Source organism: Vombatus ursinus, unplaced genomic scaffold, assembly GCF_900497805.2.
Source record: "Vombatus ursinus unplaced genomic scaffold, bare-nosed wombat genome assembly UNPS02014801.1, whole genome shotgun sequence".
In the NCBI taxonomy this organism is placed as follows: Eukaryota; Metazoa; Chordata; class Mammalia; order Diprotodontia; family Vombatidae; genus Vombatus; species Vombatus ursinus.
The window spans coordinates 25,136,105-25,156,088 of NW_020954579.1; the positions used below are offsets into that span (position 1 = coordinate 25,136,105).

Sequence of the window (19,984 nt, forward strand, 5' to 3'; positions counted from 1 at the left end):
GCACATATTGCAAACAGAAAGCAGGCCAGTGTGGCTGGAAAAGCGTGCATGAAGGAAAGTAATGTGAAAGAAGCCCTAAAAAGATGGCTCAAGCTAGATTTTGGCTTCAAAAGCCAGAGGAAATAAGGGGCCATTGGAATTTCTTGAGAAGGTGAATGATATGCCCACATTTGCATTTTCAGAATATCAATTGAGTATCTGTGTAAGGATGGATTAGAGTCATTGCAATAGCTCAGGTGAAAGGTGATCAGGGCCTGAACTAGGATTATGATTATGAGTGGGAAATGACCCTTTGATGAGAAAGAAAAAGTCAAGGATGATTCAGAGGTTGCAAAGTTGGGGGACTAGAAGAATGTTGGGAAAATTAGGAAGAGGAGAAGCTTTGCAGGAAAAGATGGGTTCTGCTTTGGAAGTGTTCAATTTGAGATGCCCACAGGGGTAGGGAAGAGACAGAACAAGAGCAGCAGAGGCAAAGCAGGAAATAGAAACTTGGGAATAGAAGCAGGAAATAGAACACCCATGCACAGGCAGTAGGGCTAGGATGATGATCCTGCCAAGTTGGCTGAGGTTTTAGATAGAACGAGGAGACCACCGTATCACTAAAGCCCAGAGAGAAGAGGGTACTCAAGTGCCCAATGTTGCAGAGAGGTCAACAATAAGGGAAGTAGGACAGATTGCTTTGGGGAAATTGTCTATTGGTTTTAATGACTCTGAATTTCTTCCTGAAACAAAGGTCTATCTTTGCTAACAATAACATTCTGCCGAGTAACTTTTAATCCAATAACTTTTAAGTTAGGTGTCACCAAAATGTCAATGGAAAGGCTCAAGGAGGCACTTGAGTTATCTTAAAGGAAACCAGGGATTCCTGTAACACGTTACCTACAAAGCTGGTAAAAGATACCTTCAGAAAGACATATGACTTGAAAAGAAAAGGGGCCAGTCATATTACTGAGGATGAGGGTTAACTAATGGGTCAACCTGTGTGTTCTCCTGCTGTCTATGCAATGCTAGAGATGAGGCAGCTAGGTGGTGCAATGGATAAAACGTTGAGTCCGGAGTCAGGTAGACCCAGGTTCAAATCCAGCCTCTGACACTTACTAGCTGTGTGATCTTGGCCAAGTCACTTAACCTGTTTGCCTCAGTTTCTTCATCTGTAATATGGGGAAAATAATAGCACCTACCTCCACCAGGAGGTAGTGAAGTGCTTAGCACAATGCCTAGCACATAGTGCCACATTAGTTATTATTAACATCTAGAGGGAAGGCCTGTAGAATGTTGCACCCCACCATTTCTGCCATGGACAAGTTCAGAATGTTGCACCCCAACCTCCTCACCATGGAGGGCTTCTAAGAAATGGACAAGAGTCACAATTTTAAAAGCTCAATCTGAATTGCTGGAGGGAGTTCATATCACACTGATGAGAACACAGACCCATCAGAGTAAAGCTGGTCACAGATCTAATATAATTTCAAGATAAACTCAACCTGATAAGACCACAGGATAATAATAGCCAAACAGCATGATATGGAGAATAACGTTTTGAAAATTATGATGTTCCTTCCCTCCCACCAAGAATTTAGACACAATGCTAATTTGAAAAATATAAAACTTTAATAAAGGCTACATCTCTTAATTACAATAATTATCGTACCAAGTAATTTTCCTTAAATGAAACTCTTTATAATGCATAATTTACAGTGTAAGTAGAACAAAACGCCATGGCAAAAGTCATGAGTATAAGACTTGTAATAAAAAGGCATAAAATATATTTATACATAAACCCCTTTCAAAAAACAAGGGAAAGATGAGCCCTCAATATAGGGCGATACACGGTATAACCCACCATGCAGGCACAGGTACTGTACTGATTCCATTTCAAACACTAGAGATAGTGTATTAATAATCTTTCACCATACAATATATACAGACTTACAGTACAAGGTAGTAATGACAAACAGAATGCACACATTAACTTAACACGAAAAACCCAAACATCAAAATGAAGGACTCTTGGGGAAGGAGGTGCTGCTTCTGGGTTTGCATCCACCCTTTTTATTTGGGGGCTGCAGGGGTGCGATGTGTGAAAGAACTGTTTCTGAATTTTGGTGCAGTTTCCTCTGAGGTCTGTAGTGGGGGTGGGGCTGCAGGGTGGAGGCAGGGGAGCACCGGGAAGGAGTGAGGCTCAGGCCTGGGACAGAAAGGGAAGGAGTGAAGACTTCAATAGAAAGTCTGAATCTTCCCCTGGACGTGAAGGTCTTGAAGACGCTGCACTTCTAATAGAGGGCATGCTAAAATCACCTCCTACATAAGCTAGCTACGTGGCATGCGCTTATTTTCTCTTATATATGACTGGGTCCTCTGGATGGTGGGGCGGGGCAGGAAGTACACAGAATCTCATGGAGAAAATCACTCAGACCATCCAACTAGGGAGTCGGGCACTGACCATACCAGGGATCTCGGCTATAAGATCCTCACAGCACCCGTGCTACACAAATTCTCCAGTCAAATACTGTTCTTGTGTTATAGTGATAATGCATCATATTTAAACATTAAGATCTTTATCACAAGTTAGAGCAGCATAGATTTTTTTAGTTCACCAATTTTTATGTGTATTAATAGTACAGGGAAAGGAATAGGGGCTAAACCTGTGATTTCATTGGTATAGAGAACTCCCAAATGAGGAACTTCCTCTACCAAAGCAGGCTGACACCTTCTCTGCAGCTTAAAGTCTTAGAGGGCTGCCTGGGGCACTGAGAGGTTAAGTGACTTGCTTGAGGTCACACAGCCAGGATGTGTCAGAGTCAGGACTTAAACCCAGGTCCACCTGGCTCTGAGGCCAGCTCTCTTTCCACTCTACCATGCTGCCTCTCATAGTAGGGCACCATTAAAACAGTCTAACTTCACTTAGAGAAATACTGGGCAAAGCATAATTCCTTTTAAATGACAGAAATCATTAATTCACTCCGAGCTAAACTCCTACATTTGAATAGGACAACTAAAGAACAAAGTTCCTCTTTCCCCTCTCCACTGTTAAAGCAGCATATCCATTAACTGGATGTAAAAGGAAATACCAGGATCAATAAATATCAGTAAGGATTCCTGTTCAGGGAAGCTATACAGTTTTTCTTAGTTTATGGATTTCAGATCTCTAGGAAGTGATATGTAAGGAAGTCTCTCAAAAATGGTTTGCATCTTCAATAGCCAAGAGTGGTCATCTTTTTAATAAATAGTTCAGGGCTTTTTCTTATTTCCGTACCCAGTGAATAACGAAGGCTGACTTTCCAAGTCTTCCTAGATTTCTTTCTTCTTCATTGATTCAATTTTCCTTCAAAATATCCTTTTTTTTGTCATTTCCAAGACAGATATTTTTAGCTTAAGAAACAGATGCAAAAAGTTGTTTCCATTACTACCCGCCACCACCAAAATAAAAATTAATCAATTCTTTCTACTTTCCCCAGAATCCTTCCTTCATACATTGGGAGTATGGTATCATCTTCCCAAATCTCTTCAAAAACAGCCCCACAGTCAAATTCGTCACTTGCTTTTTTGAAATAATACCTGAAAAGAAAAAAAAAAAACACAAAAGCATTCAATGAAATGGCATTTTGGGGATTCACAGCATTATAGATTTTAGAGCAGGACAGGCCTTTGGAGAATGTCTAATCCAACTTCCTCACTTCAAACATGAGGACAGTAAAGCCCTAGAGACTTTTCTGGGATTCTCCCCTTTATGGACCTCTTTGGGAGTGATAGTGAACCTTATGGATTACTTCTCAAAATAATTTCACTTAAATTCATAATTGAAGGAAATGCTAAATTTCAGTTAGAGGTTAGTGAAAATAAAGATGTCATTTTCCCCCATCCAAATTCACAGACACCTTGAAATCTTAACGCCAGGCTAAGAATCCCTGATTTAAGTGACTTACCAAAGGTTATAGAGGTAGTAAAGTGGCAGACTCAGGATTTGAGCCCAGGTCTTCCAGTTCCAAATCTACTACCCTTTCTACAATAACCCTTAATCAAGCAGCACTTATTGAGTTCCTACTACGTGACAGGAACTATGCTAAGTACTGGAGATTATAGACAAAAAAAAGTCACAATCCCTCAAGGAGTTTACCTTCTAATAGAAGAAATTACATGAAGACATATATCTTGAATGAAATCTAAGATTCTAAGAAATAGAATACATTTCAGGCATAGTGGACAATCAGCACAAAGGCAGAGAGACAGGTGGAGGGCCATCTGTGATAAATAGTCTGATATAGATGGACCACAGGGTATAAGAGAGTAGTAATGTATAAATCTGGAAAAGCAGAATGGGAACAGCTTGTGAAGAACTTTAACTGAATGAGGGTTTATCGTTTATTCTAAAGGTAAGAGGGAGCCACTAGAATTTATTGAGTTAGTACTGAGTAGCTTACAACATGCCAGATCTGCTTTTTAGGAAAATCATTTTGGTAGCTGGGGTAGAGGATGGAATAGAATGGGGAGAAACTAGAGAATTAAGTAGATCAATTAGCAGGCTATCGAAACAGTCTAGGCTAGAAGTGAGAGGCTGAAACATGATGGTCTGTGTAAATATAAAGATCGGGCCATAGACTAGCTACATTGTGGAGATAAAATGACAAGATTTGGTAACTCATTGGATATGCTGGCATAGGGAAAAGGAAGAGTCAAGGATGACTCCAAGGTTATACTGCAAGGATGGTGGTACCCTCAACAGTGATAGAGAAATCTGGAAGAAGGGGCAGTTTGAAGGGAAAGATAATGTATTCTCTTTTGGACATGATGAGTTTGAGATGCCTTCAGGATATCCAGGATGAAATCTCCAATAGGCAGGATTTGAGTTCAAATGAGACAATAAGAATATATGTTATAGATCTGGGAGTTATTTGCATAGACTATTAAATCCATGGGAACTAATGAAGTCACCAAGAAAACATAGAGAAGACCCAGGATAGAGGCTTGGGGAATATTTATAGTTAAGGGACTTCAGCAAAGGAAATTGAGAAGGATCAGTCAAATACCCAGGAGAATAGGAAGAGAGTGGTGTCACAAAAACCCAGAGGAAAAAGTATGTAGGAGGAGAGAGTGATCAACAGTGCCAAATGCTGCTGAGGGATCATGAAGGGTTAGGATTAAAAAATGCCCTTAGATTTTCCATTAAGAGATCACTGGTAGCTTTCAAGAGAAGCAATTTCAGTAGGGTGATGAGGATGGAAGCCACTGGTGAGGGTACAGAAAAGAGTGAAAAGAAAGAAGTTAGTGGTACCATGTCCTGATGACTTTTTCTAGCAGGTTGGCTGAGAAAGGGAAGAGAGAGGACAATAGCTAGTGGAGATAGTAGGATCTGGTAAGGGCTTTTTAAGGATGGGAAATATTTGGACATATTTGTAGGTAGCAGGATTGGAAACCTTAGAAAGGTAAAAAATGAATAGATAGAGGGGAGATTTACAAGGGCTATGAGTAGCGTAAGATGGGAGGCGATAGGTCCTGGTATACATGTAGTATGTCCAGACTTCCTCTATTACTGTTGAGGGTACCACCATCATTCTCATATAATCTCAGTGTCATCCTTGACTGTTCCCTGTGCCCACACAGATTCCAGTGTCTGAGCTTGGTGAGAATAGTCACTTCTTTACCAGACCGGAGTAAAGGAAAGATGGTATATCAAAAGGTTGTGAAATGAGAAGGGGAAAAGATGGAGGCTCACAGAAAATGGTCTGTACTTTCTCCATAAAGTACGAGATGAGATCCTTAGTGGAGAGGTCAGAGACAATACGTAATAGACAATGGGGGTAGTGAGACTCACTTAGGAAGGAGCAAAAGATCCGCCTTGCTTCACTGAAGGTCCAGTACAGATCAGATAAGACATCTGTAGTGAATCCAGTCCACTCACATGACTTCCACCATTGCCATTCAGCAATAGCAGTGGAAGAAGCAAATTACAGGAGTAATTCAGGGTTCCCATCTGGCAGGTTGTTAGTGGTGACAGGACAAAAGAACAATGGAAGAGAACTGAGAGCAGTGCAGAGTTGAATTGCTGCACCAAAGGGAGACTGGGAAGGGAAGAAAATATTGCCAAAATAAGGGTGACAGTGTGGAAAAGTGCTGACAGTTGGAGGAAATGGAGATCACAGTGAAGGCAAAGAATAGGTTTCAGGAATAGTAAGGCATAAGGAAAGAGTGATAGGATATTATGACCAGGTGAAGGAATTCAAGAGTTCTTAATCATGGAAATAGGATCCCATATGCAAAGGCAAGATCTAGCTTACAACCATTGCTGTGTGAGGTGGAGTGACGGAACAGGTTGTAGGCATTTAGTAGATTCATAAAATGCGAGATTTCAGTATGAGGAAGATCAATATGCATGCTGAAGACAAGTACTGAGGTGGAGAGGGAGACTGAGTTAAGTGATGAGAAAACTGAACGATAGATCTGGATAGAATGAACGTAGGAGACAATGCTGAGTGGTGGCAGCAGTAGCAGAAGAATAAGGAAGTGACAACGGGGATAATGGAGTATTCTGACTCCCATTCTAGGGGGAGTTGATGAGAAAACAAGGTGGTGGTACAGGAGGATATGAGAGAAATGACAAACTAGTACCGGGTAAGGATGGTCAAGGGTACAGTGGCAATCAGAAGCCTGGTCTCAGTAAGTACTAGAAAATGGAAGAAATACGAGACAAAAAGTTTTAAAATGAAAGGAAATTTATTATGGGGGAGGGGGTTGTACACAGGGCAGGGTGGAAATTCCAGAAGGCACTCTGGAAGATCAAGAATGGGTGTCCCAATGGAGGAGTAGGTTTGAAGTGGGTGGGGATGGGTATGAAAGAGCTCTCTCAATGACTTCAACATTTCACATGGGTTTAATTATCATTTCTATGCTGATGACTCCCAGATCTATATTTCTAATCCTAGATTCCCTTCTGAGAACAAGCTCCAGTCTCATATCATCAACTGCCTACTGGACACTTTGAATTACATGGCCCATAGACATCTCAAACTTAGCATATGTAAAATATAACTATCTTTTCTCCCAAACCCACCCTTTTTCTATACCTTCCTATTTTTTCTAGTGTGTTATTGTTGTTCAGTCACTTTTCAGTTGTGTCAACTCTTCGTGAACCCATTTGGGGTTTTCCTGGCAAAAATACTGGAGTGGTTTGCCACTGCCTTCTCTAGCTCATTTTACAGATAAGGAAATTGAGGTAAACAGGGTTAAGTGGCTTGCCCAGAGTCACACAGCTAATAAGCATTTGGGTTCAGATCTGAACTCAGGAAGATGAGTATTCCTGACTCCAGGCCTGGTACTCCATCCACTGCACCTTATAGCTGCCCTCGGGTACCACCATCCTTTTAATCAGTTTTGAAATCTTTGTGTTATACACAACTCCTCACTCTACTGACCCCACAATCTGTCAAATCTTACCATCTTTTTTCCCACACTGTAGGTAGTATACAACCTGTTTTCTCCACCTACATAGCCGCCACTGAGACCAAGCCCTCATCTCCTCTCAGCTGGACTATTACAATAGCCTTCTAACTGCCAAGGTCTCTCACCTCTCCAATCTAGCCTTTCCACATCTGTCAAACTGATTTTCTTAAAGTATGAATCAAAAAATGGCTCCATCTGCAGCACCGCTCTCACCTCCATCCTTTTCTATTGGCTGTCCTCCACTATCACTTGGAAACCTTACTTTCCTTCAAGGGTCAGCTCCTGTTCCACTTTCCACAAGTCCTTTCCAGACACCATAAACTGCTATTACTTTCTATTTACAATCACTTTTAATATATTTTGTGTGTGCATGTATGTGTGGATGTATATATGTATATATGTCACATCCATTTCAAAACCCTTTCCTACAGAGGATCTAGTTACTGTAGCTTTAAGGGTTAAAAGAATATTGTGGAAATCACTGCTTGGGAGGAAAAAAAAAGGGAATTTTCCTTTCACAGCTGGAGAGAAGATAGAGGGAAAGAACATGAAAAGATCTCTCTTGATGGAACTATCTTAACCTATGGATGAACTGAAAAGTAGAATTATGTTTCTACAAGTAAAAAATCACTGGCAGTTGCAACTGCAGTAATAGTTAGGGGTGACTCTGGCTGTGACCTTTCTCAAAGCTAAAATATGGCAAATAGTTATTTATGGTTTCATGTTATTGTTGATTATACTGTTAATAAATTATATAGCTGGAAATGTCAATAATAATCTAATCCTGGGAGATTAGGGGTGTCCGCATAAAGAGAGATATAAGCAAATTCTTTGGTTTATTAAATAATATCTAATAAACTGGGATGGGAGCCCTGAGCTGATTAATCAGAAAATATCCAAACATGGTCCTAGAATTATCCTAGAACTAAGAATGACAGGAACAAACAAGATAACCAGGTAAGGAACAAAATGAGAGGTAACCAACAAGTCACAGAGTGGATTCTGATAATAATCCTGGATGTATGTATACACATATGCACACATACACACACACACACACACACATTTTTTCCTAGCTAAACTACAAGCACTTTGAGATCAGGGACAACTTTCACTTTTTATTTCTAGCACCTGGCAGAGAGCCTGGCACACACAGAAGGCACTTGGTGCTTGATGAATGAGCCATCCAGCTAACAGCAGATGGGGGGTGGGAAGGAATGAGATTTTGTCTCATTGAGACAAGATGTCTTAAAAGAATACACCAGCAGGGGCAGCTAGGTGGCATAGTGGATAGAGCACCGGCCCTGGAGTCAGGAGGACCTGAGTTCAAATTCAGCCTCAAACCAGACACTTGACATTCAGTAGCTGTGTGACCCCAGGCAAGTGACTTAACCCCAATTGCCTTAAAAAAACCAAAAGTATAAACTTTTGCCAACAGCCAATTTATGATGGTGACCACAGACGGAGCAACAGTACTAAGAAGCAGAACATGAACAACAGCAAGAGAAAAAATGAAATTCCATCATTTACAAAGTCCATCTTGGGAACTGTGTATGCAAACTCATAGTTACCAGCACTATCTGCCTAAAACATTGTTTGTTTGTAAAGAGGAAAACAATTCCTAAAATTAACAGTCACTTGACACAGATTTTTAAAATAGAATTTAAAGATTTTCATAAAGGATAAGATCAATACCACCCCCTCCTCCCAGCTAGGAGGATGTCCAAAAGGGACTATAATCAGAAGCATCTTTAGCTGTTCTATAAAAAGTCTGAGTCAGGATGACAGGATTATTGCTTTTATACTGTAAGGGACCTTAGAGGTCATCTAGTTCAACGGCCCAATGTGTGACTCGTCCAATGTCACATGTAGCACAGTGCCGCAGCTGGGATTTGAACCTTGATCCTCTAACTTCAAATACAGCACTCTTCTCAATACACCATATTGCCTCTCCAGATCTAATACTAGTAGTTCTGGCACTAACTTGCATTGTCATGTCCTTCCTCTACGGCCACTTCAGTTCTCTCATCTATAAAATGAGGAGGTTAGACCGAATCATCTCTAAGGTTCCTGAAAGGGACATTATACGAAGATTCCTATTATTAGCCTGTTGGCATGTATAGAAATCTTATTTACTCTCCCTGAATGCCATCTCCAATGGCCATATGAAGGTATCTGCTAAGTACTCTAATCACAGATAAACAGTACGTGTTAGGCAGTAACATACCCCCTTTACTTAGGGTTGCTCAGACAATGAAGCCATTACGTATATAGCCACCTTCCTTTTCCCCTAGCTGTGCCACTCTTCCCCAAGTATCAAACTCTAAAGGACCCTTCTATTATGCTGAATTAGGCTGTTCAGCTCCTTGATTAAAGGTTCCTTTTATCCCATTCTACCATTCTTCCTTCTAAGGCTGTTTAATTGCATATGAGCAAATGACTAGCCTCTGGTCCAAGGGCTAACATTTACAGCAACAACTCTTCTTCCAGCTGCCCACTCCCCACTCTCCCAAAGAAACCAAAAAGTGAGTGCACTTTGCCATCTGATCACTGGCAAAGGAGACCCTCAAATAGATTAAAAGCTGCCCTTTGTGCTCTGTAATTTTCAACCAACAAAGACCACTGACAGGTTAAAGGTCACTGTATTCTAGGGGAGGGAGGGAGAAAAGAGCAGTTTCCCTCCTCCCTTCTCCACATAATCTATTGTCTTGGGGTTTGTGGTTTGTTGTTTTTTTTTTTTTTAAGAATGAATTTTCCCCAAGTTACAGTTAAGATTCTGCCCCCCCCCCCATAAAAGCAAGCCAAATGCTTTCAAGGGAGATAAGGCTGAGTAAAGAGAAACAGCTGCATTTAGTCAAGGTACTTGTTTTTAGCATTTCCAGCTGAATTAGAGCATCAGCACAGCACTACCCTATAAAAACATTTCACATAGGACAACTCAAGTCCTTGGGGTAACCCAAGAGAGAAGACAGTGAACAAATGGGGGTAGTGTGCCTGACAGAGAGGTGAGGACATCAAAGGGTGGATTAAGACATACAGTTTCAGAGGTAGCCAATGTGTGGATTTGTTTTGCTTGAATATGCTTATTTGTTACAAGAGAGGGTTGGTTTTTTTTTTCTTCTAATTTGGGGAACTGGATTTGGGACCAAGGGAGGGGCTAACAATATGGATGCAAAAAAAAAAAAATGAAGAGGGTCACTGTACCATTAAAAAAAAATTGTATAAAGGAGAACAGAGAGAGGTTCAGAAGACAACAGTGCCAAACAGAACAGCTTTGAAATTAATGTGTCGAGTTTATTATATTCTTTTAAAATGTAAGCCGGATTGCTTTGAAACTAATGTGCTGTATTTATTTTATTCTTTTTTAAAAAGGCTAGCTGTATGTAATAGGGATTTGTGGTTTCGTGTACAATCCCCTCTGTATTTCTGTGTATGTGGAACTGCTTAAGTCTGATGTTTCTCAAGTACAGAACAACAAAAAAAAAAGCTCTTTTTAAAAAAAATTATAATACAAATAGGGGTGATAAAGTCACTCTTTCTCCCTTTTAAACAGAAGGGTAAGTCCTCTCTCACCAGTGGCCCTCCACCCATCTCCAAATCTCATTGATGTTTACAAATCTGGTCTGAAGCTCTGCATCTTCTTTTACATAATTGCCACCTCATCTTAGAGAGGAGAGAAAGGCAGCAACATCCTCCCCCTCCAACAACTTCAAACATGTTGCCTGCCCTCATTTTCTTGCAGAAACGGGCTTTTTCCACCGAAACATGTTTTATGTGGCAAACTTTGTTTTTTTCTGACATCTGGCACCAATATCATCTGGCAAGTCTGGAGTTACTGTTCCGTTTTTGAACTCCTGCCATGTTGAGATTACTCAACAGGGCCCAGGTTCCCCCTCACTCCACACTTCCCCCACCCCCCAGTCCTACTCCTTGTAAGTTTGTGGTATTTTGTTGTTTTCTGGTTTCCAGTACTTAATATAGTGTTTTCAAAGGGTTGGCGTGAGGTGTTGGGGGGGGATGTCTACAATTCCCTAACCCCCCCACAACCCAACCCAAAGAAGGAACTGGATAAATGACTTTGGAACTGGAAAGCAGAGATAAGACAGATTCGAAGGGCCTGGGTTACAGCCTGATCCAATCAATAAAGAATTTGAGAGTCAACCGTTTGTGCAAGTCTTTGTGCATTAAATGAAAGGCAAAGGCTTCAAAGACATGCTTATTAAGTGTGCCTTAAAAAGAAATCAATGCCAGATGTGACCAAAGCTGCTGGGCTAGTCTTTCCTCCAGTCCCTGCTTGCTCCTCGGAACTCAATGGCCCCTTTCCCCCTGAAGTTCACCTGCAGTTTCACTCAAAGTCCAGCCAAAAGTCAAAGCTTAAGATCAAAATGAATCCCTGGAGGTGCACACATTTGTGTAATTAGTTTCACCTCATGTCTGTTCAAGATAAAAAAAAAAAAGTAGGGGGGGACCACAACACATTCGAAAATTCCTTTTATAACTATTTGGTGTTGTCTCCACCTACGTGTAAAAGGGGAGACGTCTAAGTCTAGAAACATCTTGCTTAACAATAATTTACATGTTTCTCCTACCTCCAAAAATAAACAAATTTTTAAAAATTCTCTGGAATCTCTTGGGAATTATCCTATGGAATACTATAAAGAATAAACTGCTATAGCTTCTCTGAAAGCCTGGCATATGGCGGCTAATCAAAATGAAGCCCTGGTCTGGACGCCTCCCATGATTTCAGTGCCTCTGTCCATCTTCAGCCAGAAGGGACCTATCCCCAAAGCCAGCCTGCACCCAGAGGATCAGGGGGTCTTATTTTCACCACAGGGCAGGCATGGCTAAAACCCTACTGCCAAGATGCTTGATGAAGCTAGAAGCTGGAAAAGAACCAGCACTTTGCCAAAATAGGATGACTTCTTCAAGGCACGAATTGTTATCCTGCTAATTGTCCAGTTAGTCAAGAAAAAGCTAACACTGAGACTAAAAGCCTTAGAATGTAAACAAACAAGGGGGAAGGAGAAGTCAGAATTCCTATATGAGTTTTGTGTTATTTTGGAAGTCGTGGGGAAAATTTTCATTCACATTTGTGGGGGTCTGTGAGCACCTCCATAACATTAAGAGAAGGCAACCAAAGCCTACTACATGGAAGTCAAAACGATCATGGGCTTGGACTTACAGGAATAGGAAAGGTGGACTTACCCAAAACCCACACCTGCCTATAAGTACACAAGAAGACATTCTTGAAGTGACTCTGGCCTTCCGAGTAAAGGAAAAGTGTTGAAATAGTTCTATAGGTGCATACGGCAAAAAGGTTGGTCTACAGGCATGGTAATTCCATCAATTTCCTGAGTAATGGCCTCAGTCCATTTTTCCTTTGGAGTGGAAAGGGTAACCCATCCTCTTCCCCTCCCCCAAACCTACTACACACTTTCCCTTCTATCAAAGAATACAAGTTCCTTAGAAATGACCCATCACAGGCTCCAAATGGCCTTACAGTAGGACTGAATATTATAGTTTCCTGAGAAGAAAAGGAAACGGCAAAATAAAAAGAGCCCCAGATTTGGAATCGAAAGTCCTGGGTTTGAATTATGACTGCAACTTCTTCCTATTTGAATGTGAGTAAGTCGATTAACTTTTCTAGGCCTCAGTTTCCTCATCTACAAAATGAGGAGACTGGACAAGATAATCCTTAAGACCCTTTTCAGCCTTAAATCTATGCTCCTAGGAACCCTACCCACTTAGGAGAAAGGGTAAATGAGGCTCAAGCAACCCAATTAACCACGAAAATTTATCAATACCCTTCCCTGTTTCTAGTAGGCCATTTCTCCCAGAGGCAAGGAGAAAAGAGGGAGAGGAAGAAAGGAGGGAAACCTAAACACCTCCACAAAATTTTGCAACCCAGTATCCTCAGAAAATATTTTTAAGTTTATCTCCTCGCTCTTTCACCCTCCTCCCCCTACCCCTCGTGGGTAGAGTCAGGCTGAGGAAGATTCCTCATGACTCTGGCTCTTAGTTCTAAGCAAACAAACCCTGAAGAAGAAAGAAGCCACAAGATTCTTACCTATAATTTCCCTTTTTGCTGAGCTGCTCTTTAAAGTGGCCAAGTGTCAGACTCTGCGCCTTCAACATCCTCCTGTACGGAATTTCTTCTCCACAGAAAAAGTAAGTGACGACCAGCTCACTGGCCTGAAGGGAGTGGACACTTGCCAGTTTCTTTGGCTCTCTGTGACTGAAATAAAATGAAATGCAACAGGTTGGGGCAAATAAACAAATGCAGAAGAGAAAAGGGGAAGGGTGGGAAAGCACCCTTGGCAGAGAGAGAGAGAGAGAGAGAGAGAGAGAGAGAGAGACAGAGACAGAGACAGAGAGAGAGAGAGACAGAGACAGAGACAGACAGAGACAGAGAGAGACAGACAGAGACAGAGACAGGCTAGAGCTTTGAGTCTAAGGGGACTCTTGGAAGCATAATGTATCAAAGGTCAAAGTCAGGACTGAACCCATATGTCTCTCTGGGGAAGAGGTTGCTTCCAAAGAGATGATTGCTATTGTTTCTGTGATTCATTCTTTGGTCAAAATCTTATTTAGGACAGGGGTTCTTGACCTTTTTTTGTTGTGGACCCTTCTCTAGCAGGCTGGTGGATGTTTTTAAATGTATAAAATAAATTTAGAAGTAAATCAATTATATTATAATACAATTAAAAAATATTTTTTTAAAAAAATAAGACCCCGGGCAGGTAGGAGGGGAAGTGGATAGAGCACTGGACTTGAAGTCAGGAGGACCTGAGTTCAAATCCGGCCTCAGACCAAACACTTGACACTTACTAGCTGTGTGACCCTGGGCAAGTCACTTAACCCCAACTGCCTAAAAATAAAAAACAAGACCCCAAGTTAAGAACCCCTGCTTTAGGGTTATTCAGTCACCATCTAAGTTTTAATATTATCTTCAAATGCTGCTTATTGATTATTCTTCTTCCATTGCAGTCACTACAGGGTGTGTTTAAAATTTCTGCCATTTTGTATCTGTTTAGTCAATAGCACACGGCCCATGTTTTCTACTGGATCACTTTTTGGAAGTAAGGTTGGGATACACAGGAAAATGTTTCTATTTTTTTTTTATCCTTAAATTGCATTATGACTCCTCCTCTAATCTCTTCTGATGAGAGAGAGAGAGCAAGTTAAAATAAACTGGATGGCCAGAAAAGTTCTCTCCAAGGATGACCAGATATGGCCACAGAATGGAGAAACCACAGTGAGTACAATGAATGCCATGCTGCCATGCCCAATGATACTTCTGAAGAGATATATATGCTCATAGTGTTAGGAGGTCAGAGTGGGAGAGCAAATTTGGAAGACTATATTACTGTGGATTAAGTTTTGTTGAGTGGCCTCAGGAAAAAAAAAAGCTAAGAAAACTACTCTTCTTAAGGTCAATCAATTAAAAATGAAAGCATCTAGTCAGGGGGCCTAGTCAGGACTTTAAATATTACTCATTGCTGAAAAGGCTAAGGAAGAAAACGTTAATTACTTTGATGACTTTAGATCAGTGTTCTTGTTAAAAGAACCATCCTGTAATTAAACTAATCCAATATTCTTTGTCCACTTTGCAAGAAAGTAAACTTAAAAAAACAGGGAAGACTTGGGAAAAGGTTGTGTTCTCTGAGCAAAAGCTTAAAAAGCTTGCCTTTTCCAGGTATGGTGGCTGTACAATCCCTCTTAACCAGCTAACCCTTTTGTGCTAGAAGAGGCAATATACGCACTCTTACAGCTCTCTTGAGGAGCTACCTTATACATTTACATTTTTGGCAATTTTCCAGAGAAGTGTGATTTTCTTCTGCTTCTCAAGTACCTCTTAGCTCCAATCCAAACCCATATGCTTCCCACCCCCATTGGTTTGTATCTTGGAAATATAAGCCAAACAATCAGAAAAGATAAAGCCTGACAGAAATAATTTCTGGCTCAGTTTGGGGATTGATTACCTATGCCTCCCTCCATTTCCCAACTCCTCCCATGAATGTACAGTATAGGCAAAAAAAAAAAAAAAAAAGCATGTGAAAAACTAAACTTCAGCTGTGAACAAACTTCTCAAGAAATCAATGACACAAAAAATAGAGACAGAGAGAGATTTAGAAGAACATTGTTAGCTATGTGCACTTACTCTTCTAGGACTAGGCTGGGGTTACAGAAGGAGGCACCCCCCATGTGGCCAACAGCAGAGTGGTTTTTATCCTTTTGCTGATTTGATGTACAGCACCTAGGAGACACACCCACAGATGCACAATTCATCACCATTTTTGCCACATTTTAGAATCATAAAAGTGTAGTAGGGCAGTTAGGTGGCACAGTGGCTAGAGTCCTACATCTAGAGTCAGGAAGACCTGAGTTCAAATTCAGCTTCAAACACTTACTTACACTAGCTTACTACCTGAGCAAGTCATTTAGTCTTTGCCTCAGTTTCCCCAACTATTAAATGGAGATAATAGCACCTACCTCCTAGGGGTGTTGTAAGGCATCAAAGAAGATAATATTTATAAAATGCTCAGCACAAGCCCTGGAATACAGTAGGTGCTTAATAAATGTTTGTTCCCCTTCCCTTTCCTTCTTACTCTAAACAGACTCCAAATTAGAAATAACACAAGAATTTATAGATGTACTTTTGTTGGAACCAACTTACTTTGATCCTATAGGATCATAGCTCTAAAGGGATTTTTTTCAAGGTCATCTAACCCAACCCCTGAGGTTTTTTGTTTTTATTTTGTTTTTTTGCAGGTGAGGAAACCGAGCCTGGAGAAATTAAAAAACTTACTCAAGGTCACACAGATCATAAATACCAAGATATGAAGCTAAAATTCTTTTGGGAACCACCCTAAGGCCTTGGTGTTACCTAGTGTTAGAGATTTTGGGAGGAAAAAAACCTACCCATACACTTGCACTAAGAGGAATAAGAATGGACCTCCTAGCCAGTTAGTACGTGATAGGCTGATGTTGTAGTGGAATGAGTGAATGCTAGATTGAGAGTCAACAAAGTCCCAAGTTCAAATCCTGTCTCAGACTCTTGATAGCTATAGCAAGTTATTTAACTTTTCTCAGCCTTAGTTTCTGCAACTACAAAATGGAGATGATGAAAACAATAGTACCTATCTCCTAAGGTTATTGTGAAGATCAAATGCATGTAAAATTGCTTCCAAACCTTAAAGTGCCATATAAATACTAGCTTTTTTTTTAATCAAGGAACAGAATGCTCTTATTGGCCAGGTCAGTGTTCATTGGCTCAATCTCACTTAAGCTGTTCTTGGAATGTTAGGGTAGGGAAGATTCCTAGGAATCATCTAAGCCCTATCCCCCATCTTTGGGAAAGTTTCAACTAAACTGTTGTTTACTGAGTGCTTGTAAGAATTAGATTAAACCCTGGTTAGCACTGGAGTTGACAATTAGCCAATGCTTTCCCTGGAGGTTGGGAAAAGGCTAGAAGCCCACAAAGATTCCTGACAGTCAGAAACTAAATTCAATCCTGGCTCAGAGTGGTGGAGAAGAAAGTGAGGATGGGACCTGGAGTCAGGAAGATCTGAGTTCAACTCCTGCCTCAGACATTTATTAGCCAAGTGACCTTGGGCAAGTCACCTAACTTTTCTTAGCCCTAGTTTCCCCATCTGTAAAATAGGGATGATGATAGTATCTCCTCACCTCACAGGGCTGTGAGCTAATATAGGAAATATAAAATATAGGAAAAGCACTCTGAAAACCTTAAAGTACTCTATAAATGCTAGATTATCATGGGACGCCACTTGACTGGAAGGATGAAGAAGTGGAGTTTGGCCTGGATTGGGGTCTGGAAGTCCTGGGTTTGAATTCTACCTTGTGCACTTAATAGCTGTGTGCCTGGCAAATCACTTCACCTCTTATCATCCTCAGTTTCCTCACCTGTAAAATGGGAATAACAGAGACTATCTGACAGGCTTGTTGGGAAGACCAAATAAGATCATGTGTGTGAAGTGTTTTGCAAATTTTAAGAGTGTCATAAAAGTGTGATTACAATTTTTGACTGGGCAAAGGGTCCCATCTGGCAGCAAAGCCAACCTATCAAATCAACTGTCTTTTCCCACTTACCGTTGCTTTTGGGGCTTGGACACTTCAGCCAACCTACGACAAGCTTCCTCCAGCTGAGCGAGGGTGTTAGGGGGACCTAGGGGGGCTATGCCAGAATCTTGTGTGAAGGGATGGGTATGTGGCATGGTGCGGGAATGCCCGATGCTACCCCCCCACAGATGGGGGCGGGTGGCTCGATCACTAACGGCTCCTCGGGCTGACTCCAAAGGATAGGGTTTTTTTGTGTTCTGGGCACTGAGAGGAAAACAGAGAAAAAGCAAAAAGGAATTAGTTTTAAAACACAGCACAATATTACTTCAAGAGAAATTCCTATTCTGGTGGGAGAGGGAAAGGAAGGATAGAAGGAGAAGAGGAAGAGAGAAAGGAAAAGGGGAACTGGAGGGGAGGAAACCTGCCATAGTCTAGTTCAACTTATAACATTAGGGTGGCAGGAGGAAACAATCCTGCGTTTTCAGCTTACTGCATAAATTAGCCAGTCCTGTAATGGCTACCCGGATGGTGCCGGGCTGGGGGCTTACCTGTGAGGTTTGGGCTTGTTCTGTCTCTCACTGTCTAACACCCACTGCCAGACATTCTGTGACCGGTCCCCCTCATTCCCAGGTAGCTGAAGAAGCCCTGTTCCGACGGGGACTCCTTCCTTGGCTGACAAGGCCAAACAAGGCTCTGTCACCTTCCCATTCCGCTTTGATAGGGTATTACCTCGGCTGCTGGAAAAGAACCAAGGAGAAGCAACCCCCCCACCCAGAGAGATCCAGTTAATTTCCAGGATTCTTGGAGTTTGTCAACTGGGAACTAGCACACCTAGGCAGGTAGGGGGTGGGGGAGATTGTCAATCAGATGATACTCATGCATCTGGGCCCACCCTGATGTCTCTCCAGGTCAGGTAACAGAAGGGAGGCTAAAATTTGGAATAGTTTTGCAGAATCTCACCAGGGCTTTGGCCAGGAGGACAGTCCCAAAAGGAGAATCCATGGCGTGCCCGGCACTTACCTGAACTGCTCCACTGGTGCCAGCTCTGGTCCCTTGGAGTGACTCTTGCATTTTGAGCACAAATAATAATCCGTGCCCCCAAGGCAGAAGCATTGCACCTTCTGAGCTGCCTCCACTTCAATCTGCTCCTTGGTTTTAGGGATGGTGTGGTGGTGGATGTAGTGGTGGTATACATGTTTAGTCATCTGCTTTGTAACAAAGCCTTTGCCAAGCGGGCAGAGAGCTGAGGAGATGGCTGGAGGCGGCAGTCGTCCACCGGGTTGGAGTAGAGGATGATAGTGGTGATGGTGGTCAGGGGAATGGGAACGGGGACTGTGCCGCCCCACGCCTGGGGACTGGCAGCCAGGAGTCTTCAGCACCCTTGACAGGTGGTCATCTAAGATAGCTTGGGGGTCTTCTTCATAGCTGCCAGATGGTAACAGGGAAAGTGGGTGCTGTGCAGCTACCTCCCGAGTGCTGACTGGCAACTCTGACCCTTCCTTCTCTTCATCCTGAAAGTTACAATAAGAAGTGAAAAGGAATCCAGTTAGCCAGGTAATGTGTATAGGTGAGTGGCAGGGAGGGAGGTTAGAGATTAAAGAAACCCATTTAAATACCCTTTATAATACATTCAGTCTTGGGGCAGTTAATATAACTCAGGGAGAATGAACCCTCGAGGATCTTCCAAACTTAGAAAAGAAAACTCATTCCCAATGAAAATCTGATTTGGCTACACCCACCTCCCACCCCAATTTCCCATCATCCCTCCTGCCCCGTGGAAGTCAGCGGGGTGGGGACGAGGAGTAGGAGGAATGAGAAAAGAAGAAAGGAGGTGGGTAGCACCTGCATGCACATGCGCGCGCGCGCGCACACACACACACACACACACACACACACACACATACATACACACAAAATTCGTGAGTGCAGAACTAGCATGGGAGAAGCTAACTAAGCCTCATACCTCCTTGATTTGCTGTAGTCTCTCCTCCAGACTGTCCAAACTTTCTTGTTCTTTCTTTAGCTTCTCCAGCCGGGAGATCAACTCAGCTGCAAAAATGGCCGGTTCTATGGGTGTCATCTCCTTAGGCAGGCGGTGGGTTCTCTACAAAATACCAAGAAGGAAGGGACAAGCCATGTTTATCAGGCAGGGCAAACGGTGGCAGCGGCTTCGCCAGAGCTACCCTGGCCCCACTACGCTCGTTGCATCTCCATGTTTGGATGAAAAGACGATCACAACGAGGCGCAGGCTGCTTGGGATTTTTATGAGCCAGTGCTGTGGCCTCATGGAGAGCCATCGTCCCCACCAGCGTTTGCCTTCGGCAGGAGCAGTTGGTCGCACTCTGAGAAGCCCTGCTTGTTCTCTCTGTAGTACAACCAGCCCATCAGTAGCCACTCTGAAGTAGAAAATCTTCAAAGACTGTTGTCAAACATCAAAAAAAAAAAAAAAGCCCACTGAGGTGGGGAG

General features: G+C 42.1%; 1 protein-coding gene across 5 annotated transcripts in view; it reads right to left on the bottom strand.

Moving 5' to 3' along the window:
* Positions 1 to 2,800: 2,800 nt before the first annotated feature.
* AXIN2 (axin 2) overlaps positions 2,801 to 19,984 on the bottom strand; it is an 84,846-nt gene continuing 67,662 nt past the window's right edge. For 4 of the 5 annotated variants that reach the window (XM_027873046.1, XM_027873045.1, XM_027873044.1 and 1 more), the window contains exons 5-11: positions 19,481 to 19,621; positions 18,538 to 19,028; positions 18,066 to 18,254; positions 17,548 to 17,781; positions 15,599 to 15,694; positions 13,505 to 13,672; positions 2,801 to 3,558 (exon numbers count right to left, since the gene is read on the bottom strand). In XM_027873046.1, the coding sequence (XP_027728847.1) occupies positions 3,432 to 3,558; positions 13,505 to 13,672; positions 15,599 to 15,694; positions 17,548 to 17,781; positions 18,066 to 18,254; positions 18,538 to 19,028; positions 19,481 to 19,621 (1,446 nt within the window). In that variant the 3' untranslated portion in view covers positions 2,801 to 3,431. The remainder of the gene's footprint in view (positions 3,559 to 13,504; positions 13,673 to 15,598; positions 15,695 to 17,547; positions 17,782 to 18,065; positions 18,255 to 18,537; positions 19,029 to 19,480; positions 19,622 to 19,984) is intronic. The other variant, XM_027873047.1, reaches the window with a different exon arrangement.